Source organism: Pinus tabuliformis, chromosome 2_2 (assembly GCF_031772625.1).
Source record: "Pinus tabuliformis cultivar Carrire ecotype Pingquan chromosome 2_2, CPIR1, whole genome shotgun sequence".
Taxonomy (NCBI): Eukaryota; Viridiplantae; Streptophyta; class Pinopsida; order Pinales; family Pinaceae; genus Pinus; species Pinus tabuliformis.
In genome coordinates this window covers 829,051,951-829,078,211 of record NC_142300.1, presented here as the reverse complement: position 1 = coordinate 829,078,211, position 26,261 = coordinate 829,051,951, and the positions used below count along the sequence as shown (strand labels likewise).

Below are 26,261 nucleotides of genomic sequence, written 5' to 3'. Positions count from 1 at the left end.
AGAACAACCTTATTTCTCCACGCCGAATACTTCTTCTTGCTGCAACTAGGGCATACTCTTGCTACGGTTAGGGCCTCCCCCTTGTTACGAATATGAGCCTTCCTTTGCTGCGGATTAGGCCTTCCCTTTTTGCTACGTATGATGCCTCCTTGATTGCGGCCATATCTTCTTCAAGACTGTGGCTAGATGTCTCCCTTGACTGCGGCCAGAGCTAGGCTTTATTAATAGCTGCTAGGACTCTCCATCAACTACGTAATAAGGTCTCCTTTGCTGCGGAATTAGAGCTTCACAAACTGTGGCTAGGGCTTCATTATGGCAATGGTTAGGTCTCCATTATGAGTTGCGTATTAGGCCTCTTCTTAGCAACGTATTGGAGCCTCTTTAGACTCCGTATAGGTCTCCTCTTAACTGCGGCTAGATCTCCTCACAGGACTGCTGCTAGGGCTTCTTTAGGTGACTGTGTCCAGATCTCTTAGATAACCACTATGTCCTCCTTGTGAGAGGACGAACCCAAACGAGTGGAGAGGAGAGATCAAGAGAGATGTGAGTGTGTCTCAAATGGCTTGAGGCCTCCTCTATTTAAATGCAATGTTGAGGTTGAGCTGAGGGTTATTTGGTTGTTGGCCGACCTTGAGAAATTGTCAAATAATTTAAATAAATTCATATCTCCATAAATACATGTCGAAATCGGATGATCTTTAGGTCAATCCTACACCTCTCGAAGAGAGGAATCCAAGAAAAATATCAGCTGCCATAAATAAGATGACCCACATGGAGTTTGGCCCTAGCTGCCAATTTTAATATCCTAACTGTTACATAGCAACAAAAGAAGCAAAACCATGGCTAGAGCCGAGAACAAAGAGACATTAAAGCCGCATAATAGAAAAACTACCTTGATGAACAAGCAACACCCAACTAGCACTTTAGAGGGTCCTCTTGGACCACAGGGCATGGCTTGTAATAATTTGGGTCATCTGGTAGAGGGAGTGCCATGGAAGTTGGCTGTTTGGAAACACATCTACTAGAGAGGAGTGCCACTTTGACTGTTGACCTGATTGCCTTTGTTGCTGGAGGGGCCTAAGTTGGTAGAGGTAGGCATTGACTCACCGCGAGACTAGCGTCACCTGGGTGAAGGGCTGCGAGGCCTTTCATGGTGAGCTTTGGTGTGCACTAAAGAGAGCAAGGGGGAGTCGTCGACAATTTCAGTGGAGGGAGGCTCCGAGCCCTGAAGCAGCATGCCTAGAGGTTGGGAGTCTGGGAATGCAACGATAGGTTGTATTTGCGTGGTGAAGATGAAATTCCGTATTGAGGACGTTGCCTTCCAGCGAAACATTGATATCTTCTTGTTCCCTGTAATGGCGGCTAAGGAGGTTTCGCAGTGCCTAAAGGTGGTCGCCTGTGACCTTAAGCTCCCGAGCTTCTGCGTCCGCCACCATTCGATGATTGTGATGAGGGATGATGTAATCAAAGTGCTTGTCCCCTTGTCCATGCCAGAGAGGGGGGAAGTCTACCGCTGCTAGATCACCCACGTTCTTGCACCACGATTGCGGAGAAAACAAATGTAATTCCTTGGATGTGAATAGTCTCCACCTGCAAGCAATTGAGGAAATGGGCGGCCATTGTTGTGAGCTCTAGGCCTTTTAACATAGTTTCGTCTCGCCAGATGACATGGTGATTAAACTTGCGCTTTAAATGTAGGAGGGTGGACTTGACACCATCTCCTTGCTCTGGACCCAAGACACATTGGAAGGCTTGCCAGTGGCATTGTCGAAATTCCACTCTAGTTGTTCTATGCATTGCATTCATGAAGGCAATTAATGCCTCGAGCTAGCTATCTGACACTCGGATCCAGGGAACAAATTAGTGGATTATCACACTGACAAAAATGAAATATAGGCAAAGATTCAAATCTATTTAGAATCTAGAAACTAAATCATTTACTAGTGTTATAAGAACTGTACCAAACTTGTTTGAATTAGCCGGTTTAAATTAATGTCATGGATAGGAAAAGGCCAGTTCGGTATGAAATTGGTGTTTTTCCATCGAACGTGGATTTAGATGGTTTTGTACAACGTGACAAAGTGTCAGACCAAGAAATAACTCTTGAATTGGATGATCTTTGTATTGATTTGAACAGACTTATATAACATTATAAAAAGCGACCCATGGTTTCATCTTCCAAGATTGGTTCCTATTCTAACTATTCATATTTCCCTTATTTACATGTTTACAAAGTATACATCAATCCCTAGGGAATAGGTGTGCAATATTCTCCTTCTTCAAATGAAGGGTGTTAGCGATCGCGAGCACCATTTTGAATTATTAAAACTTTTCCCTTTCAAGTGCTTTGGTGAAGATGTCTGTAATTTGCTCATTTGTGGAACAATGTCTTAAATGAATATTCTCAGCCTCTACATGATATCGAATCAAACAATTCTTTGTGTTGGTATGTTTGGTTCGTTTGTAGAATTTGGGATTCTTGGCCAACTTGATTGTAAAAGTATTGTCTGTTGGTTTTTGGTAGCATTGGAAGTGCTCTAGCCTTGAAAATTTGTGGAGAGGCTAAGGCACATGAGTTCTAAAGAACCCAGAAATCGTTTGGTGAAATTCCACTCGGATTGTATTTTATCAAAATATGGGTGAGAATGATCTAAAAGGTGCATCAAGTCATGTTTTAATTTTAGCCGATAATTAGAGACTTAATCTCGCCGTTGAAGTCTCAACAGGAAAAGTATGAGGGTTGGGGTTCATTTAGAAATACCCAGAGAGATTGAGGAAATCAATTTTTTGAGGTGAGAAGTTCTCAGGAGGAAAATCGATTGGGGAGATCTTGTATGTAGTATACCTAGGGGGGATAATATGGGGTACAAAGGGAAGTACCCAAGGGAATAAGGTAATAATGGGATGGGCCATAGTAATAAATAAGGTGGTTAACCCCTATCATGAAAGGGACCACAAATAGTTAGCGATAATGTAATAAGCCCATGGTATTAGATAGATGGTATTGAGGGAACCATGGTAATGACCCGTGGTATTGTATGTATGAGGCCTATATAGAGGCTAGAGACTCCCCATTGAGAGATGTAAAGGAATATTGTATGAACAGGCATATGGCTTGTGGAGTGTTCTCCTTCTTTAAGGAGTGAATGTATGGTGTTGCCCTACCTTAAGGGTTTGATATTAATAAAGTGGAGCATTTCTATCTATATTCAGATCTTGTTATTTCTTGGGTTTATTTGCATTGTCTTATATTTTTATTTCAGATCTATAACAAGTGGTATCAGAGCACTTTCTTGAGCAAAGTAGAGAATATTCTTTATTTTTTATTTTTATTTTTGCAGGATTTTTTTGGGGTGGCGAGTTTGCAGATCAGATCTGTACATTTTGGTGCAAAATCTGCAAAATCTAATTGCAGATCTGGATTGTTTATGAAAAAATATTTGAGTTCAAAAAAAATCGGCCGAATCAGAGTCCGGATGAGGGAGATACTGTTGATTTAAAAATCAGTTGGGTGGCAGACATTTTTCAGGGCGGCGAGTTTGCGGAGCAGAGCTGTACATTCTGTTGAAAAATCTGCAGAATCTAATTGCAAATTTGGATTGTTTGTGAAAAAATACCCAAGTTCAAAAAAAAATCCAATCGAATCGGAGTCCGGATGAGGGAGATATTGCTGATTTAAAATCAGCTCTTTTTTCAGATTTTTTTTTGTGACGGCGGGACAATTGCAGTGCAGATTTGAAATTCCAGTGCCTAGATCGAGATTTCTACCACATGGGAAGCCTAGATCGAGATTTCTACCACATGAGAAGATGCAGAATGGTTGTTCCATTTCCGAAAACAGGTCATAATAGGGATTTTGAGCAATATTGACGGAATTGTGACAATTCCAAATTTTCGCCAAGTAAGTGAATTTTTCCCAAACCCTCTTCATGGCGATTCTATATTTTACAGGAAAAGATAATGGTCCTACTATTGAAGAATACATAAAAGCAAAAAAGTCAGTATTGGCACAACATTGGAGATTTTTGGTAGTGGCTCATTTTTTAGATGAGGCAGCCACATGGTGGGAATTACAGAACAAAAAGAAGTTGTACAACCTTTCAGATGAAGAATTTGAAAAATTACTTTTAGACAGATGGTCTCATGCCAGAAAACAAGATAATGAGAAACATGTGGGGTTATTTCCTACTGGTATCTCCTTATTGCAGGTTCATGGATTGCTTTAGAAGGAGAAAATCATTGTGTCTATAAATCCTAGTTGCAAGCAGAATCTTATAAATGTCAATTTGGCAAAAAAATTGCAAGTCCCAACAAAACAAATGGAGCACACATAGGTTAATAATGAGGAGGTGCAAGTTTATAAAGATTTGAAGATTTCTATGGACAAGTATGTATTGCATTTTGATTTGTATGTTTCAGATATGGCTAATGTGGATGTTGTTTTGGGATACCCTTGGATGGAATTGGTGGGTACTATCAATATTAATGTGCAGAAGAAATTCCTGAAGCTCTGGTATAAAAAGAAGAAAATTACATTACAGGATATTTCCATCAATAAACAGGTAGAGTCCAAGGAGGCTGAAGCAAAATATGTTCTAGGGACTGACACATCAGATGATGAACCCTTGATGGTTGAATCCAAGGAGGCTAAAACAAAAATATTACCGGTACTGATACATTAGATGAGGACTCGGTGGTTGAAGTAATATTGGAAAATAAGAAACAACAATAGGCACCACAACATGTACTAGCATTAGGTGGTGAATTAAAGAAAAAGACACCGTTGGTTAAAACTTCAACACATCACCACCCACAATACCCCGAAAGAAAACAACCAACAAGATGACAACAAATTAGCCACAAGGACAATAACCCTTGCATGACAGATAAAGAGGGGCAATGATCCACCTACTAGACATCAACACAGAAGAGCCGCGAGGGTCAACTTCCATCTCAAGCGAGCGAGGCACCAGCTAGATCAAGGGTTCACCTTTCTCTTGGATGGCTAGATGCAAGTGCATGGTACCGGTGGACTACTCTTTTGAGTAGATCTTATTATTTGTGTTCTTGCCATGTTTCGAGGACGAAACATCTTAAGGGGGGTGGAATGTAGTATACCTAGGGGGGATAATATGGGGTACAAAGGGAGGTACCCAAGGGAATAAGGTAATAATGGGATGGCCCATAGTAATAAATAAGGTGGTTAACCCGTATCATGTAAGGCACCACAAGTAGTTAGCAATAATGTAATAAGCCCATGGTATTAGATAGATGGTATTGAGGGAACCATGGTAATGACTCATGGTATTGAATGTATGAGGTCTATATAGAGGCTAGAGACTCCCCATTGAGATATGTAAATGAATATTGTATGAACAGGCATATGGCTTGTGGAGTGTTCTCCTTCCTTAAGGAGTGAATGTATGGTGTTGCCCTACCTTAAGGGTTTGATATTAATAAAGTGGAGCATTTCTATCTATATTCAGATCTTGTTATTTCTTGGGTTTATTTGCATTGTCTTATATTTTCATATCAGATCTATAACATTATAGCAGAGGGGAAATGAGATTCTAGGACTTTCTAGAGAATACAAGGCAGGGAAATGATAGATGTCCAAAGGAAGGCTAACGCTGGCCTACGCAGTGTTGACGCAGAGGCAGTGCAGTCAGTGAGGGGAAGTCGAGTATCTGCAGAGGGAAATCGAAGTTTAGGTGCCGGAAGCCAAGGTGTGAGACTGGAGGCAAGAAAGTCGAATTCTCAGTCATCAAAAGATCTAGAGCAAAGAGGTAGCTTAATACCTAGGAGGGGTGATGTAGACATTGCCCAGGGTGACCAGAGGCCATCAGAAGGTGACGCAGAGCCTCCCATAGCTGAGGATCAGTCACTGATTCTCCAATGACAGGGTGAGATTATTTCACCAGTCTTTTGTCTAGTATTTTCTCTATAAAGGATTGCTAGTTGAAGCATCCTAGATTTGTATTCAAAATTTTCTCCTGCATAATAATAAACCCTCAAAGCTGCTGCATCAGTTTTCTCGCATTGGGTTTTTCCGAGGACTACTTTGTCCAAAAATAACTTTGTCCTATGTATCTTGTTCTTTGCTCAGTTTCCTTGTTTCATGCAAATCAAATTTAAGTAGTGTAGGTTGCAGAAGTAATTTGCTTCATTATTCAGAAGAGTAACTTGATGAATGTAATTAAAATCAAGTAGGTGAAGTAGATACAGATTTGCTATAGTAGGGGTTCCTTGAGGATTAGGAATTTTCACATTGTCATTTAGAAGGGGAGTAGAGCTCACTTGTTTTTCATGCAAGTCTTGAAGAATTTTCCCGAGCACATAATCTCCTTTGTTGCTTCTGCAATTGCAATATTTTTCCTCCGTTGTGAAATCTGTTGGAATTGACTGCTTGCGTGACCTCTAGGGGACAACTTTTGATCCAAGACTCATAAGATAACTTGAAGTAGACACTCAATTTTCCATGTCTCCATAAAAGTCTGAATCATAATATCCTATTAAGCTAAATTTATCCACTTGTGAATATTTGAGTCCAAAGTGTTGAGTTCCTTTCAACTACTTTAGATTATTTATTTATTTATTTATTTTTTATTTATTTATTTTTTTTTATTTTTTATTTGTGGCAGACCAATGTCCTTCGCAAGGCTCTTGCATATATCTGGAAAGAATTTCGACAACAAATGAATAGTCGGTCTCGTAGTGGTGAGGTAGATAAGACTTCCTACAAGCTCTCTGTACTTGGTTGCATCCTCAAATTCATTCCCTTCTTTTAAAGTGAGCTTCAAATCCCGTTCAATTGGAGTGGATAAAGGATTGCATTGAGCCATGCCAAACTTGTTCAATAGTCTTGCTATGTACTTCTTTTGAGAGAGGAATATATAGTTTGGATGTTGAGAAATAGTGAAGATGTCCCAAGTCTGTAATCTCAAATCCTTTCTTCAACTCTTTTTTATGAATGCAATATAGTTTTCATTATTCCCTGTAATCAACAGATCATCTACATATACCACAAGATAGAAACAATTTCACCAATTTTCTTGAAAACCAAAGTTGCATAATCAAGACTAAAATGTTTGAATCAGTGTTCTAAAATTTGGCCGGATCGAATCGGAATTGGTCGAGCCGACCGAGTTGGACCCCTGGCCAGGCCGGCTTGGTAGAAAAACTGATCTGGTGGCTAATCTGTTACCGAGCCGGTCACCGACTTGGATAGTTTGGCCAAGTTCAACTTAAACGACCGAGTTTGTCAAACACGGCCAATGATGCTTTTTGGAGGGAATTTTGGACCCAAAACACAATTATATTTTTGTTTTAGGTTTCGTTGAAGCCGATCTAACCTCTCCCAAGCCTGTAAAAGCTACCCAACCCCCTCACATTTCCTCACAGCTATCTCATTGCATTTGTGTGAGAATTTGTGAGGAGTTTGTGAAGAGTTGTGGAGTTGGTTTTTGGAGCAGCACTGGGGAGTTAGTTTGTTGGAACTTGGAACAACATTGAGGAGGCTAGAGTCTAGAGGTATTTTTTTTTTTCACTTCTAAAATCTACCTTTGCTTGTGTGTTTTTATTTTTGCAAATCTGGAAATTGAAAAGAGTAATTTTTGTAAAAGAAATGAACATTGAAGAGTTGTTTTTTTTTCTTTTCATTTTCAAACTTGTTTCCTTTCATTTCCAAATCTAAATATCAGAAAATGGCTCCTAGAATGAACGATGTTGCTTGGGCATATGCTGAGATAATTGATAATCAAATGCATTGCAAATTTTGTCATAGAAAAATTAAGGGAGGTGGAGGGGGCACTCATAGGCTGAAACAACACTTGGCTGGTATTTGAGGCCAAATTGCTCGATGTGCAGCACCATCAGAACAAATTGGGGAGATTAGGAAGGAATTGATAGAAAAAATTGAGAAGTTTGGGGAAGAAAAAGCTAGGCAAAAAGAAATAGAGGCTGAAATTGGGAGGAAGAGGAGTATAAAACACATGATGGCTGCCAACCCCAATATTGATATTGCGGGCTCTTCATCTATCCCTTGCACTTATGCATGCAACTCCTTTCGCTATGTTCCTCCCTCTCTGGAGTTTGTTCAAGAAAAGGGTTAGGGTAAAATGAAAAAGAAGGGTGATATCAAAATTTATTTCACAACCTCCTCTCCCTCTAATAATGCACATGGTCTTCACTCTGCCCACTACTTGCTTCACTGTTGCTCCACAAAAGACAAGTCTTAGGGCAATGGAGGCTGCCCTCTTTCCACTGAATATGACCTCTGCAATCACAATGAACTAGGGCTGAACAATAAGCCCTCTTGGTTGCCTTTTAGTCCTTCAATTTAACCTTCAATTCCTTCTCGGTGTTCCTCGTTCACGAGTTGTGAACTGTAATGTGTCTCAGTAATAGATCTTCACCCAACCGATACTTGAAATGAAGTATATGACTTATATTTATACAAGTTTCACCAATAAACGAAAAGAAATGTTCATTAGAGGAGACACCGACTTGTGCATGAGGTGGCACATTGAAAATATATTCAATAACTGTCAAAAAGGGTCTTTGTTTATAATCGACCAAATATAACATAGTTTCATTGTTACGAAAACCATATTATAATGAATGCTAGGAGGTCCCACATGCCACATCATCACTTTACTCCCATACATCAGAAGTTAGAACGACATGGATATCGAGGATTTTTATCAAAAGCTTTAACATGACATGGTCTACAAATCTTGCGATATAGGCAAGTTCCAACGAGGCAGACACAATATTATATTAGACACGTTATGATAAAGCCAATCGCATCCGTGGCCATATCAACAATCGACAATCAAAGATTAGGTCTTATCGGAGGTCCATTTCGCATATCAGAGATTGGAGCCCCATATCACACATTGGATATTGGACGTCCATATCGCAGTGGAGCTCCATATCGCACATCGGAGATCAGAGGTCCATATCACACATCAGAGATCAGAGATCGGGGATCAGAGTCTGAGATCGGAGATCAGAGATCAGACATTTTAAGTGGTGGCACACAATAAAAACTGCAGATATGATATCTCTCTGGTTTGGTTTTATTATATGCGTTGTGATATATTCTGATAGTGGATTATTAAGGTTTCCAATGTCTATTACTCCGATAACACTACTTTTTGCTTTTGGCTCTTTCTCTTGGGCATATGTGGTCTTCTCTTGGATTTTCTCCTCCTTGGATTGTCTTGGCTCCTGCTCTTGGCTTTCGATGACTTTCCTTTGGCTTCCGATGGCTTCTCTCTGAACTGCTCCTTGCTCTTCTCTTTGGTACTACTCGTCTTGGTCCTTGGGACTGCTCCTTGGGTCCAATGCTTCTTGTTTTCTGTCTGTATATATATATATATATATATATATATATATATATATTCATTGCTTATGCTATATTCAATCCATATGGCCATCAATGACAACACTGGTATCTCAACAAGGCTGTGGAGTACCTCTCAAGCTACAAAAATCAACACAATCAAGGACTCAAATGTGGAGAACCAATTTAAAATAACATCACATATATAAATGTATCTCATCATCATGAGTTATATGTAGCAAAATAAACAAAACTAGCAGCTAGCTATCTAAGATCAATGCCCTCTCCCCCTTTTACAGGAAAAGATGATGGGTTATTTACTAGGCCTGCCCCTAACACTAGAAGGCTTGGCTCTGCACCTAATTTCAAACGATGACTGTTGGGTATGGAATTGTGCTCTCCTATATCTGTAGAATATGGTGCTGATGCTACCACATTCTCTTGTTGTTGTCGCTGTTGCTGATTCTCCCTTGAGTCCTCCTCTTGTTGCCATTTTACTAATGGTTCCTCCTCCAACCAAAATAGTGACTCCTCCATGATGGTAACCCCAAATTCCACCCTCCACTTAGACAATACATGAGTATTGTCTATGGAAACGGCATTCACATCTAGTGGTTTCTATATTCTCTTCACCCGTAGTCGAAGGTTGTGATGGAACCTCAAACTCCAACCCGTAAGAGTGTCATAAAAGAATTAATGAGTCTTGACACTTGAGGGTCATAAATTACAAAAAATGTAATTGCTCAGTTGATGTTCAAGGTCCTAACCCGTTGTGCTTCTTTGACTGTATTTTCTCAAATACACTCCAAATGCACTCACACCCTGAACCGCTACAGGTCTGACTGAGGATTCTGATGGCCAATTTCTGTAAATTTAGTGCCCTTGCACCATAGCTTCGAAACCAAACATCTACAACAAAATAAAGAGAAGTTAAAAACTTAAAACATAATTAAACTTTCAAATAAAACATAATTGATTCAAAATATCTAGAATTATAAATTAGTAAATTCTAATGAGGCGTGACTTGTAACTTACGTGGCATGAAGATGGTCCTTTCATGAATAACATCATCAAAGCCAAATAGTGTAACACCATCTCGATACATCTCTATCTCGTGATTGATTTTGCTGCGAAACTCGGTATTAGGTATCAATCTATGAATACAGTTATGGAGCCCTTCCATCACCTCAGAATCAAAATCAAGTTTGCATTTGTAGGAAAATGCGGGGTTGAGGAAACGTGCTGCTGCATGAATGGGTTGATGAAGCATCCTTGCCCACCGATGATCACTCATCCCATAACATCATCTGTCTATTAAACCCAACATAACGCTTGTCTGCTTAATAAGTACGAATGGTCTCTTTGGCCCTCTATAACCTCATACAAATAAGCCATTGTAGGCTTATCCCCATCTACCAATCTCAGAACCTTTAGTACAGGTTTACTAATTGAGCACACTTCTTCCACTCCTTGCCAAAAGGTGTCAGTGTACACCATTTTTGCAATGGCTCTCCCAACTTGTCTCCTGTTGTATCTATAATCATACCCTCATTAGAAACAAACATTTGCTTCAACTCAAACTGACATTAAAGCAAAGACTAAATAGTAATGAAGTTGGTGGCAAAACATGTGATTGTAGGACGCTGCAACTCCTTGTTTATGGTGCATCTCATCATGAGGCTAATAATAAAATCATGGTTATATATGAATTTGGGGATGCTCCTAGCCATATCAATCACCTCCTTGATGAATGAGAGATTCTCCATATCCTCAAGCATCAAATCGATACAATGTGTTGTGCATGGAGTCCATAACAATGAGCAGTGCCTGTGCATAAGCATCTTGCCATCAACCACATAATTAGCTGCATTATCTGTTATGACTTGCACCACATTTTGCACACCAATATCTTGGACGAACCCATCTAACAACTCACATATCAATGCTGCATCTTTTATATGTGTTGATGCATCAACTGATTTAATAAACATGGTACTTTTAGGACAATGTACCAAGAAATTTAGAAGGGTCCTACCCTTCCCATTTGTCCAACCATCAGGCATTATTGTGGATCCAAAGTCCTCCCATGATAGCTTCAACTTCGCCAATTTAGAGTTGATGTCCTTTTTTGCTTGAAGGGTTTCCCCACGCAACTCTCATATGTAGCGCTTTTGTATCCTGGGCTCACAATAGCAATAGTATCACACATTGTCTACCACAATTGATTGTTTTTGGTGACGCTGAGAGGTAAGTCACTCCAGTAAAGACACCTCCCCATAACTCTGTTTGCTTCTTTCTTTATTGAAGGTCATGCTTGACGTCCGGTCCGTGGAACAAAAAATGATGACCTCCCAGTAACATCAGTAGGTGAAGTTGTGGAGCCCCTTTCACTACCCTCAAGCTCAGCCTTGGAAGCAGATAGCCTTGAATATTTGCTTGCATGTTCGGATTTGTTTGCAGTTGCCTCTTCTTTATTTTTGTCTTTTGCCTCAATTGCTTCATATGCAGATATTATAAGCTTTGGGCTAGATTCATTACAAAGCTCAACATCATGTCTGGGGATTCCAGCCAGATTGTATTTCAATCAGGAAACTCCTCGTCATCTTGGCCCCACACAATTTGCAACTTAGATTTTGCCGATTTGTGCCACTATCGGATTCCCCATATTGCCTAAACGGGTCCAAGGGCTTTGGCATATTTGTATTGGAAGTGTTTAACGGACAACTTCGAAGTTCAGTCGTAGGGCACCAAAAAGGCAAAAAAATGACATTAAACCCCTACTACACAAAAAATAACAACCTCCTCATTTAAAAAAATCAATTTTTACTACACTATTTGCAATGAAAATGGCAATAAGAGGTTGCTTAATTATGTTAAAAACAAAAATGAATCTTGCTGTCCAAATATGAAGAAAATCCTTTCATTGGTTCATGGGTATGAAAATCATAGCAAATGACAAAAAAAAAGAAGGAAAATGTTGGTAGGCAAAGTGGTATTCAAGCATATGCCTAAATCTATAAAAAAATCATTAACATAGGGGTTTTTAAGAACATACTTGTAAATGGAAAAAATGAAGTTTGTCTGACTGATCTTATCACATTAACATTGATAGTAAATGCAGATAGAACATAAACAATAAGCAGAAGACAAGCCAAGACAAGAGGACACAATATTTGGCAGATGCCAGGGAAAAACCCCAATGTGGGGAAAACCCTTTGATCAAATCTTCTTATTATTCTTCAAAATTTCAGCAGAGAGAGAGAGTACAATATACAAAATTTACTTGCCCAAACACTGTCAAAAACAGTCCAGTCAAACTGAAGTCAATAGGATGCCCTAACTAGAAAGTCAATGCTGGTCAAACCAACAGAAATTCTCCTCCAAAATTTACTTGCCCAATCACTGTCAAAATAGTCCAGTCAAACAGCAGTCAACAGGATGCCCTAACCAGAAAGTCAACGCTGGTCAAACTAGCAGAAAATCTCCTCCAAATGAGCTCGGTCAAACCCAGTCAACTCGGCCTCCAAAGACAGTCAGAATTAGCCCAAAATAGTCCTGAAATATTTGGTCAAACTGGTAAACACAGGTCAACGCTGCAGTCAAAGGGCCTGCGGTCAACACAGGTCAAACTGCTCCAAATTTCTCGGTTTTCGTGCCAGGAGATGCAGCCTCAAGAGATCAGATTTTCTGCCTGAAAATCACAGTCAAAGGAGGTGATTTGACCCTTGGTCAACGCTGCTGCAGATAGCCCAAAACAGTCCTGAAATTTCAGCCTGAAATTTTTGGTCAACCCAAGTGACGTGAGAAGAAGAAGAGCTGCTCCTTTGCTGTACGAACCAATGAGGAGAAGAGAGAGAAACATGTGTTGAGATGATGGTGTCCAAATGAGGAAAATGTCTCTCCTATTTATACACAACATTGAGGGTGAAGAGACACAACTGTTGGGCTTCATGAGCCTACATTTGACCGCAGCTGACCTTGACAATTTGTCCATAGAAGAAATAAATTCATAATTCCATTTCTGCTTTGTCAGAATGAGATGATCTTTTGACCAATCCTGTACCTCTCGGAAAGAGGAATCCAATAAAAATATCATCTCCATCATATGAGCTGTCCAAGGTGGAGTTTGGCCCTAGTTGCCAATTTTAACAAGATAACCTCAAAAAAACCCCAAAAATTGCTTCATTTTGAAGCATGCAGACCTGTGCGGCTAACCATTTTCTGGGCTGTGGCGCGATTTTTTCCTGATTTTTCAGCGATTTTTTTTTTCAAAATGGAAAAAATCACTATTTTTTGTAGGTGATTTTTTTAGGGCCTGAAAAAATCACAAAGTTGGCGATTTTTCGCTATTTTTTCGGCGATACTTTCAACACTGCTAGAGTGAAGGCACACTTTTCGTATGGAGTGGGAATACTATTGATGGTTTTGGAAACATAAACCTAGCACATTAAAAGGATCCATATGAAAATGAACATATGATTCCCAAAGGCTCAAGGCTTGCCCCACTTGCTAGCTGTTACCCAACCACCGAATATATAAGGCTGATTTCGGATTTCAGATTTTCCTTTTCTAGATGATGACAAGGTTGACTAATTTGAGTGCCAAGTGTAACTAATATAACATATTATATTTTAGCAAATGTAGCTTAATGTATAAGGCTGATTTCGATTTGCGTAATGTAATCATGTATCAGAGTCAATATATACACGAGTTTTCTGTTAAATTGTTGTTTATGTCTAGTATTATAATTTTCTTGATAATTTTATATTTAAAAAAACTAATTTTGAATTATTTATATTTTTTGTACTTTTTAAATACACTGCTCTCATGTTTCCATGATATACCTGTTTCATAAATCTGGGCCCATTTTGAAGAGTCATGAAACATAGATATATGTATGTCCATGGAATGCCTGCTTGCATACACCACGTTTTACAAAAATGTGATTATCATTCTAAGGATGTCACATCTGATTCTTTCAAGATTGAGGTTTTCTGTTTGTTGCAAAATTCAAATCAAAATATTCAATCCATCTAACTAATTAGTTGTTCTTTTTATTTGTCTTCGCAGCTTTCTTTACAAGAAGAACAAGTCAGACCCCGTTCTGATCTTCCTCCTTTACTTGTTGGCCTTCATGAGCGACGCCCTGAGAAGCTGCATTATATTGGAGTTTCGTTTGGGCTTACTCAGCATCTATATAATTTCTGGAGAAAGCACCACATGGTTCCTTTTTATATTAGTCAGATCCCGGTAATTTTATCTAAAGTGATATAACCTGTGGGTTTTTGTGAGTTAGTTGAGTATTGAATTTCACATTTGGTAAATGCAATGTTTTAAAAACTGGAACTGGTGACCGGACCAGTCCACCTAATGAACCGGGTTTCGAATCGGATCCGGTCGAACCGGCACTGGTCAGGTCTAAACGAACCGGTTTAAAAAATACATTAAGTAATTAATTTTTAATGAAAAAATACTATTTTTAAGATTTAAAACCATGATTCCAAGCCAATAGAAACAAAATATGCAAGGTTTGCTCATCTATATAACTATGTAAAGGTGAATATATCAAAATGGCATCGAGTGCATTACATATCCGCAACAAAATACATAATCAATGAGGCTCTAAATGGCTTCTAGAGTCCAAAAACAATGCTCTAAGTTATAGGGTCACTGAACTACTACAAGTCTACATATCAGTGATCAACAACATGATCACTCCTCATCATGATCAAACTCATCACCACTACTAGACAAGAAATCATCAACATGAGCTACATAAATAATATGCTTCCGAGTTTGAGGACTCCTAAAACTCCTCTACAATTTTAGTAGTAGCAAAAATAGACATCAAAACTACAAATCACTGACCAAGATGATCACTCATGAAACTCACCATTGATTCAATGCTACTAGAAATACATAAACATCATCAACAAGAGATACATGAACAATCATCTAGCTCAAATGCTTGAGACTTGGATTGCTCAACTTTATAACATGATAGAAATTGAAAAGGTTTAACATGCCTAGCCAATGATTTTAACATGCCTAACAAAGGTTTGAGTGAAGGGTTCATCTCCGCAACCTTATAATGCGGTAGAAAAAGATTAGCATGCCTAACCAATTGTTTTCCTTTGACTGAAGGGTGCATTCTTGTTAAGGCCATGGTAGAGGAGTTCAACAATCAGTACCACCAACATCAACAAAGTTCAACAATCAATGCCACCATGATCAAGGTTTTTAAAGGGCTTCATGCTCTTGATCAAATGCCAATCTCATATCCTCACGCATGATACAATCAAATGGAAACATTGTAAACCCCCAAACCATGAAATTCTGAAAACCATTAAGTCTGCTCAATTTTGAGTGAAATCTAAAATTCTAGTTTCTGCATATGAATTCCAACGAGGTCGAAACCACTCTCAAACATCCTGAGTCATTTCATGGTAATGTTAAAAATTTAAGCAAAAGTGACATTTCTTTTAATTTTCATTTTCATCCTAACATTACCATTAATTGCCAACATTGTTAAGGTTGAGACGTGTTAGGAAAATGAGAGGGTAGGCATGTTTTTCTTCGGGGGACTATTTTTGGAGGAAAACAACCCCAAATTTCCCTCAAACCAGCTTCAAAACTCACAAAAATGCATTTTGTGGGGGTTATAGTTGCCCTGGCAATAAACCGGCCGGTTAAGGACAAAATCGACCGGTTTGACCACAAACCGGCCGGTTCTGTCCTAAACCGGCCCGTTAGGGCAAAAAAAGGTGACATGAGGAGGTAAACCAGGTTTTTAAGCTGGTTTGACCCGGCGGGCTTGCTAACCGGCCAGTGTGACTGGTTACCGGTTCAGACTGGCCAGTTTTTAAAACACTGGGTAAAGGCTGCAGGTTTGTTCTATAATTCTATGTGAATCTTAATATTTAACTAACTACTTCCTTGCTATATTGTCATTTGCGTTTGGTTCTGATCGTAAGCTATATAATTTCAATCTTCTAAACAGAGTGCCGTCACTGGGGAGCATGCTTGTATGATGTTGAAACCTTTAGACAATGATGAAATTGATTCAAAAGGAAAGGGTCCGGGTGGGTTCTTTGAGCCATTTTATCAAGGTTAGTAATTTCACTGCATAAAATGTCTTGATGAAACATTCTTAGAATTTTTACACAAATTTCTGATTTAACTGTTGAGTTACTTGAATTGTACAGATTTTCGACGTAGGTTCATGCGACTTCTGGGCTCCAGCTTCAGGCCTCTTTCCCCTGCACTTGCTTTGAGGTAAGTAGTATGCTTCATGTTAGCAGTTTCTTTAATGTGTGCATCAGGTCTGCCATGGTGATACTACATTTGTTTTATTTGCTTACTGGGGTCTTTTTTGCAGTATAATAGATCCAAAGATAAGTTTTTCAGAACAAGAAACACAAGGAGGAGCAACCATGGAGAGCATATTTGGAGGTAAAAGGTCAGTGCTAAGCCCATATGACATGAAGCGCATGGAATCTTACACAAACAATCTTGCGGATTACCATCTGGTTAGTGAGGATTTTCCTGTTAAAGAAAATGATGTGATTTTCTTCTTGAGTTCCATCCTCTCAATTCGCCCGAACATTTTTAATTGTCACCAATCACGTTTTATAATGGGTATTTTTGGTAGAATCATGATTATAGCCCTTAGGTAGAGATGTTTATTCAAATTATACATGTTCAAGACAGACAATAGTAGCTGTTAGAACTTTTAGAAGAAAACCAGTTTTAGTGTACTTGGGATATCAAATTTTACAAGTTTAATCCAGTGCTTAGTGCAGATTGATTGTGACCAATGTGAACTGTGTTTTAACCTCTGTTGGGAAAAGACTTGTCACGTTACATTTTATAATGGGTACTTTTGGTTGAATCATGATTATTGCTCTGTGGTAGAGATATTTATTCAAATTATTTTTTCATGAGAAAAAACACCTTTATACTCTAAGGGATGAATATACATGCTGCCAGTCAAGACATTTCCGTTCATGCCTGATTGCCTTCCTTTCTACAAAAAACTGAGACTATAAGCCTTTTGCTACAGCTTCCTCTATTCAGCTGGGGGATAGTTCACATTACATTATAGTGCAGCATTTTCAAAAGCGACTTTCTACTACATATTACAATAACATCAGCATATACTGTTAAAAGGAAAGCAGTAATGAAAATAAAAAACATGGAGTGTGGATTTGATCAGAAGTGAAATTCCATGGATTTACGTTCCTCTCCATCAGTAAATTGTGAGATGATCATAGTGCCCACTGGGAGCTCCAGTGCTTCTTTGGGGAGGCCATCTGCTTTTGTTTTCAGTTCTCTGAGAACATGAGTAAAGGAAGTCCAATCAAATGAGTGAAAAGAATCCTGAATTTCAATAATGATTGATTGCAAACAGATATTTTCAACATAAACTATTTTGTTGGCCCAGTCAATAACCAGTTTGGAGTAGGCCAAAACTTGTAGCTTTCTGATTATTTTGAGAGAAGATTTTACCGGGCTAAATATTTTTCTGAGCATAAAATAAATTGCTAGAAAATTAAATCAGAGCTGGTATTAAAAAATTAACATGGTATCAAAGTACTAAAACTCTGAGGACAGAGGAGATCGACTTGTCACAGGGGTTTATAGCAGAAAAATATTTTTCCAGCAGTTATTTCTTTTTGGGGTTTGAGTATTTAATTTGGAAGTTGTGAGAATGGCTGCAACAGAGTTGAGGTTTAAAGACCAGTTGGAGGGTGCATCCAACTATAGTCCTTGGAAGGAGAGGATATCTTTGGTGTTGATGGAAAATAGGATTTGGGAGTTTGTATATCAACTCACCCCTCCTATCTATGTTGCACAATTGGCCATACATCACCAAAAGGATCTGAAAGCTAGAAGAATCATTCTAGATAGGGTGAAGGATCATGTGATCCCTCATATTTCCAGAAAGAAATCAGCAATTGATATATGGGAGGCTCTAACTAATTTATACCAGAGTGGCAATCACAACAGAAAAATGATATTGAGGAAAAAGCTCAAGAGCACCAAGATGTCTAGGTTAGATACTGTAGCATCTTATCTCACCAGGATCAGACAGGTTTGTGATGAGCTGGCCGCAGTTGGGGAGGCCGTGTTACAAGAGGAGCTTGTGAGGACGGCCCTAAATGGCTTTACAAAGCCAAAATCTCCCTTCATTAAGGGTATAGTGGCGCGAGAGAAGCTTCCAGATTGGGAGAGGGTGTGGGATGACTTCATCTAGGAGGTGATTTGAGAGGAGTCTCTATATGGTATTCAACATAAAGGTCAAGATGAGGACCTTGCCCTTGTGACTCAGGCAAGGAAGGGCAAGGGGAAGCCCAAGAAGAATGCTAGGGAGGAAGCTCCTTTAGAGGATGGGAAAAAGGACACGTGAAAAGTGAAGTGCTTTGCATGTCACAAATTTGGCCACTATGAAGGTCAATGTTCGAACAAGAAGGGAAAGTGGAAGGCACATGTTGCAACATCGACATATCCAGATATCAACAAGTTAGCGACCAGGTTCAAGGAGGAGTTCTCATTGGTGTGTTTTCTTTCTAGCACCATAACTGAGGGCACATTGTTCATGGACACTGGTGCTTCTCATCACATGACAAGATCACGACATCTGTTCAACAACATATAAGAGGGGGACTTAGAGCTACATGTAGAGCTTGGCAACAATGCCTAATGTGTAGTATAGGGAGTTGGGACTATCGAATTTAAGCTAGAGTTAGGAGAGCCTTTGTAGGTGACAGAGGTATTGTATGTTCCAGGGTTGCCTAAGAACCTTCTAGTAATCTCATCGATGGAGGACAAGGGGTACAAAGTTTTTTTCGAGATGGACATGGCCTTGTCAGACCAAGATCTTCTAGTTCGAGCACAGGTCGGGTTATTGGGTGGAGAGAAGGGAATTTGTACATGTTGATGGGTTAGCCTATACCCGCCTCAGTTCATGACAACGATAGTTTGTGCGAGTTATGGCTAGGAGGATGTGTCATTTACAGGGCCTTACCTATATTGATGAAGATGGTCATTGATCTTCTAGAGTTGGCAGGAATCAAGGAGCTGATAGTGCCTTACAACCCTTAGCAAAATGGGGTTGTAGATAGGAAGAATAGGGCCATTATCAGAGTTTCCAAGGCAATGATCCATGGTTAGGGTTTTCTTATATTCCTATGCGTAGAAGCATGCAATACAACAATCTATATTCAACATAAGAGTCCTCACAATGTCTTGGGGGACAAGACTCTTGAGGTGTTGATAAGAGTGAAACTAAAGATGGGGCATTTTCGTATCTTCAGGTGTTCGATGTATATTCGTGTACCATCAGAGTAAAGGACAAGATTGGAGCCCTCAAGGCAATAGGGAATTTTTGTTGGGTACAATGAGACTTCCGAGGCATACAGGGTGTACATTTCACCACATGGGAAGACTGTGGTGAAAAGGGATGTGAGATTTAAGGATCAAAGAGCCTTGTCGAAGTCACATGATATCATACCAACGGTGGCAGGCGATCGGGAGTGAAAGGCTCCTATGGTTGAGGAGAGCCTAGTAGTGCAAACATGTATTCAATCTTCAAACAAGGAGGAGGAGCAAGAGACACCTTCTTGTTTTGACACGAGGAGGCCAAGAGGGCTTGAGCTGATTGAGAGATGCTCAGGAGCATGTGGAGGCTCCTAGGAGGACCTCTAGAGAGAGTAGACCATTGCAGAAGTTTTCGAGTTGCATGGCACTTATGAGTGACATTAGTGGTTCTGATCCTTCTAGATTTTAGATGGTAATAGACCAACAGGTTTGGAGGGATGCTAGGATGGAAGAGTATTCTTCCATTATGAAGAACGATGTATGGGAGATGGAGCCTAGGCTAGAGGGGAAATCAATGGTCACTTTGAGATGGATCTTCAAGATCAAACATGCTGCAGATGGCAACATCGAGAAGTATGAGGCTAGGTTCATGGTGAGAGGATTCTCTTAGGAGGGAGTGGATTATGCTGAGACATTTGCTCCAGTCACGAGATACACTTCTGTTAGGGTTGTTATGACTATTACTTTAGAGATGGGGTGGAGCATACATTAGATGGATATGAAGACAACCTTTCTCAATGGTGTGATCGAGGAAGAGCTGTATATGGAGTAGCGATGGGGTTTTGAGGTGCATGGGAGGGATTCTCATGTTTGTAAGTTGAAGAAGGTGCTATATGGTGTTAAACAAACACCTACAACATGGCACTCAAGGATTTATGGGTATCTCCTAGGCATGGGCTTCACGAAGAGTGAGGCGGATTTCAAATTGTACTACACACTAATTAGTGACGATTGACTCATTCTAGTTTCATATGCTGATGACCTCTTTCTCACAACGTTAGATAAGTAGATAGAGATATGCAAAAGAGAAACAGCTGCAGAATTTGAGATGAAGGACATTGGCATGATGCACTAATTTTTGGGATTGGAGGTATCACAAAAGACATGTGAGATCTTCCTTGGATAGGGGAGGTATGTGGTTGAAATTATAAAGAGATTCTTGATGGTGGATTACAGGCCTATATTGACACCCATGATTTCTAGATTAAGAAAGTTGAAAGTTTGAGAGTTAGAGTTGGTTGATCCTGCTTTGTGCAGCTATCTGATAGTTTCCTTGATGTATTTAGTCATTGCTAGGCCAAGCATATGCTTTGTTGTGAATACCCTAAACTAGTTTATGGTGGAGTTAAGGAGGGTGCACTAGGTGGTAACGAAGAATGTGCTCTGGTATCTATGAGGTTCAATGGAGTATAGGTTGACGTATGTTTGGAGTGGTGGATGCAGTTGTAGGGTTGCACAGACTTAGATTGAGCAGGGAGTGCAATGGACAAGAAAAGCATGTCAGTGTTGCTTCAATTTGGGATCAACAATGATTTTATAGTTTAGCAAGAAGCAGAGTTTAGTGGCACTAGTTCAGTAGAGGTCAAGTGCATGGTAGCGAGTTTGACTTGTTGTGAGGTTATTTGGCTTCACATGATGATTATTCGGTCTAGAGTTGGATCTCATAGTGATTCACTATGGTAATTGAAGTTGCATCAAGGTCTCAGAGAATTCAATGTTTCATGACAAGTCCAAGCATATAGAGATCAAGTACCACTTCATTAGAGACATGGGCTTGAGGGGAGTTGTGAAGCTCTAGTATATTTTGACAGATGAGCAGGTTGCAAACATTCACCAAGCCTCTAATGACGGGTGGAACGAACAAAGTTCGTTCTCCAAGTTAAATATTCCAGAAGGTTTGGAATATAAAGATCTCCATTGAGATACAAGAATATATATTAAAATGTATGAATAAGAATGATGTTACAAATGAGAGTGAGGGGCCTGCTTATATACTAGGCAGGTGCCTCTTCATGGAAAGTCATGTCCCATTCAGACATACCTCTTCAACACTAATTATTAATTAACTAATTATTATTACAATTATCATCATTATTTATATTTAATATATTTTATTCATAACATTGCCTTCCTCTTTAAAAAAGCTTTATACTCAAAGCTTATTGATGAAAAGGCTTGATCTCTGTTTCTGCTTTGAGTGTCTTCTTGTCTCGAAACTGTCATCATTGTTGATACAAGACGATACGATCCTCTAAACAACAAACAAAACTATCGCACTGAGAAGGGATCAGACCATCCTAGATCAATTTTTTGTGGAATCTTGCGGTGACTGGAAACTTGTGATGAATTGTTATCACATGAGTGGATTGCACTGACGTTAGTATTCTTGGGAACATCAGTTTGCTACTTCTGTTCTAAATGCATAACTTGATTGAGTTGTCTACTCTCGTGATTCAGATGTCGATAAGGAATTCTAGTGATTTGATTTTCCCTTATCTTGTTTGTGTCATTATGTTGATTTATTTGAAGTACATGGATTCCTTTAGTTATGGAAGGTGAATGGTTAATTTTTGATCTTCACTTGAATCTTTTGTTGCTGGAACTGCAACTTCTTAGTACATCTTTACTTCTACTAGTTTGTCCTCTTCTTGAGTTGTGATATTGTTTGGATCGGTATTTGTTGTTTTTTCGTCAACTTGAATTTCTACATTTGATGTTTCCTTCTCGATAAGTTGTTGTACCTTGTTTTCTAATGACTTACTGTCCTTCTTAAGCTTCTTAATTTGTGTCAATAATTTTTCACTATGGCCTTTAAGTCGAGAAACTTCTTCATTTTTGTTAGTGGTGATCTTGTCAATTTCTCTTTGCATATTTTGTAGTACTTTTTTACCTTATTGAAAAATTAGTTTTGAAATATCTTGTATGTCTTCTGGTGTTACTGAATTTGGTTTCAGTGTAACATCCCGAAGTGTTATTTTCTTCTTCCTGTAGGAAAATGTTAAAAACTTTTTTTTTGTATTTAAGATGAAGGATCCTAGAGTTTCCATCCAGGGTGAACCCAAAATAATGTCACCTTGATTGCTCCATAGGGTTTGAACTGAGAATTGCGATATAAATGTATAATCTGCTTTAACTGTAAATTGGTTATGTCATATTTTTTGTTGCCAAAACAGTTTAATTTTTCGATTATATTTGACTCCGGAATCACTAATTGGTTTGCGGTTTTAGGTGTTATATAATTTTTATCTTCGTCAGGTGAGATAGCAATAGTGACATATTTTCCCGCAATAGACCCTTTAATTCTAAATAGCACTGAAGCATAATTACGTGAAGTTTTTAAAAATCTTGCACTGCTAGTCTCCATTTTACTTTTTTTTTTATATGAGCTTAGAGTTTTTAAAGATAACCCCTTTTTTTATTCATTTTAATCACTTTTCTTCTTTCAATTTGATTTCAAATCTTGGAAACCTTCAGTTGTTTGACCTTAAAATTATCCCTTTTTATTCCAACTTTTTAATAATAATACTTCAATATATTGAAAGAAGATTTGGGTCATTTGTTAATATTCAACCCCAACCAATCGAACTTGCGAAAAATCAATAGTTTGTATGGGGATTAATTATCTTAATTATTACTATTAATTATTTTCACAGTCTAGCGATAACCTGGAAAGGCACGATGCTTCAGGTCGATTATGATATCTTTAGGTTGGCATTGATCTTAGATAGGGGTTTGATATTGATATCAATTAATCCGATTAGAGTACATGAACCACAGGTGGGCAACTGAGTGGTACTCTTCACCCTATATCTCCGATGTGCTGTAGTAGATGATGGGTATGGCGTGAATGGTGGTTATGGTGTTAGTATTCGATAACGGTGGTAATGCTGTTCGCAAAGGTGAATGGCGGTTGTAATGGTGACAACAGATCAAGGGATGTTGTAAGATGAAAAATATATAGTGGCAGTGGCCACAGGGAAATTGGTCGCAGATAGGGTGAAGAGGGTAGTAAAAAAGTGGTTGAACCTGGACTTGTGTAGGATGGATGGCATCATTGATAGCGGGGTGGAAGAGGTCGGTTGTGACCTGTTCGCTGCGACGACTCTGTCGGTGGCTGTGGTGGCCTGGTCCATTTGGATGCGGCAGTGAGCCGATCGTCTCTTAGTTGTGCCAGATAGCTGTCGCAACAATGGAAGGCGATCACGACCGAGTATTATTGAGTTAAGCGATAGTCATCGGTCGAGTTAGCGCAATCTAAACTAGATATATGGCAGCTCGACGAAGGTGATCACAACTCAATGGAAATGTAATCTGGCACTGCGACGTTCTATCGACTACCACTGCTAGCTGGTGCTTCGGTGCTCTTTGGCGGTGTCACGATGTTGGAATGTGGCGGCCTACTGAGTCAACAATTCCTTTTTCCCCTGTTTTATTTTTTTTATAAACTTTTTTTTTTTTTTTTTTTTCTATATATATTTATAACAAAGGGGACGCTGGTCTTCGATAGAGATGGGTTGGAGGTGGTTCATGTTGAAAAAGTGTAACTAGGTTTGGTCTTCATAATCACATGTAATTGTGATTTTTGTAAATGATGTAAAGAAGAAAAAATAAAATAATTATTATGCCTTGCCTCATGGGTTTCATGAGCAAGAGTTTTTATTTTTAGATAAGCTCTGATTTAGAGCTTTAGGATTTGTCATAGGTCATATAGAGTCAATGTCATGTATGAAGAATGTATATGAGTCAATAAGATTGTCAAATAGCCCTCCAACAACAAGCACAAGTCCTCCTCTTCCATGTCGGCTTCAAGATGGAGTAACAACACTCATGTTAGCTCACCTTTTGAGACACAACCCTTCATAAGAACATGTCAACTTATATTCATGGGAGACCACTATAACTAGGCACCTCGACCTATTCCACAGAGACAAATTTTCAGATACATCTCTCTGAGATTTTCGGATGGGTGGAACAGAGATAAAATTTGGATCTCTGGTACAAAGACAAGTTCGGATGGAAGGGACAATGAGGAAGAGATGAAGGGACAACGAAGTTTTGTCTAGGGCTAATCACAGAAATGACAGCTCGGACTTTTGAGAGAAGGTCTCAGTACTTCAACAGAGAAACAATATTCGGTCAAGGGGTATATATATATATATATATATTACAGATCGATGCTGTGAAGAGACTGCAGTTCGGTTCTGTAAAGGAACTGCAGTTTAGTGATAGACCACAATGTTTTGGTGCTGCTACAACAATGACATTTTGGTGTCATGCTTTAGTAACATCTCTAGTGCATCTACAGTTCGTTGAGGAGATGATCTCAGTGTTTAAGAGATCGAAGAGGAAGAGAAGTCAAGAAGAAGAAAGGAGCAAAAGGAAAAGGACTTGTGTCTTGGTCTTGGAGTGGCTAATAAGTCAAGGGTCTTGGTCTTGGTATTCGTCAATTGAAATCTCTATAAGAAGAATTTGTGCAGGTTTTCCTGTCAAAGAGTGAGAAGTTTTGGCCTTGGGTGATAGCCTACATTCTGTGTCTCTTGTCTATTTATGTTCATGCATTGGTAACTATTTGATGAAGAAGAAAACTAATAACTTAAGCAACTAGAAGATCCTAATCTAATGAAGAAAAAGTCACTCACAAGCAGTGAGTAATTGAGAAAAATCACCTAATGCTAATGCCATGGATTCTCAACACGATATCAGAGATAAGGTGTCAAAGTCAAGAAAAGGGCATGCGATCAAAGAGACACTCAAGGATGGAGTTTCAAGAAAGGCATCAAAGCAAGTCAAGGGATATCAAAGCAAAAGTCAAGATCTACATCAAATTATCAAACCCTAGATCGAAGAAGTCTACACCAACAAAAGGTTTGGATCCTCTAAGTCATCATTAAAAGACCACAAAGACCCTCATCAAGTTGAAGAGATCTACAATGCAAGAAGTATAGAAGCATTTCTAGGACTAAGATTACATCATCTTGGAGAAAGTCGAAACCCTAGAAGCATTTATGATCTGCACTCATTCACCACCGAGAAGTTGAAGTATCTTGAAGGCTAGAAGGCTAAAGGCATTGTCATCATCTTCAAAAGGCTATAAGGCAAGTTCCCTCTCATTGAAGCAAGGACCTCTCCCTTATCCTTAAAGAAGATCATCCGAGGAAGCATCAAGACATTCATCAAAGGGAGCTAGATCAAAGGCGTTGTCATCATAAAAGGGGCAATCTCCTTTTATTGAAGAAGGGATTTCATTTGGAAGAAGATCATCCAAAAAAGCACTAATACATCTTCATCAACCACCATCATCAAAGGGATCAAGTTAAAGATTTCATCTTCACTTATCAAGTAAGTATCTTTCATTCTATAATCTAATATAGTAAAATGACTTCGTTTTGCAAGGAGATCTATAAGCTGGTTGCGTCATCGAACTTCCTTGCATGGAAAAGGAGGATAGACATAGTCCTTGAAGAAAGTGAAGTCATCTCAATGGAAAAGTCTCCAAACTATCCAAAAGTCAAGCATTATCTGAATACATGGAAAG

The 26,261-nt window shown here is 39.0% G+C and overlaps 1 protein-coding gene across 1 annotated transcript in view; it reads left to right on the top strand.

The window, feature by feature from the left end:
* The window catches only part of LOC149195535 (RNA cytidine acetyltransferase 1-like), a 148,409-nt gene that overhangs the window by 85,113 nt on the left and 37,035 nt on the right, over positions 1-26,261 (top strand). The window contains exons 19-22 of the mRNA XM_089405360.1: positions 14,417-14,596; positions 16,347-16,455; positions 16,552-16,621; positions 16,725-16,875. Coding sequence (XP_089261486.1) covers positions 14,417-14,596; positions 16,347-16,455; positions 16,552-16,621; positions 16,725-16,875 — 510 coding nt within the window. The remainder of the gene's footprint in view (positions 1-14,416; positions 14,597-16,346; positions 16,456-16,551; positions 16,622-16,724; positions 16,876-26,261) is intronic.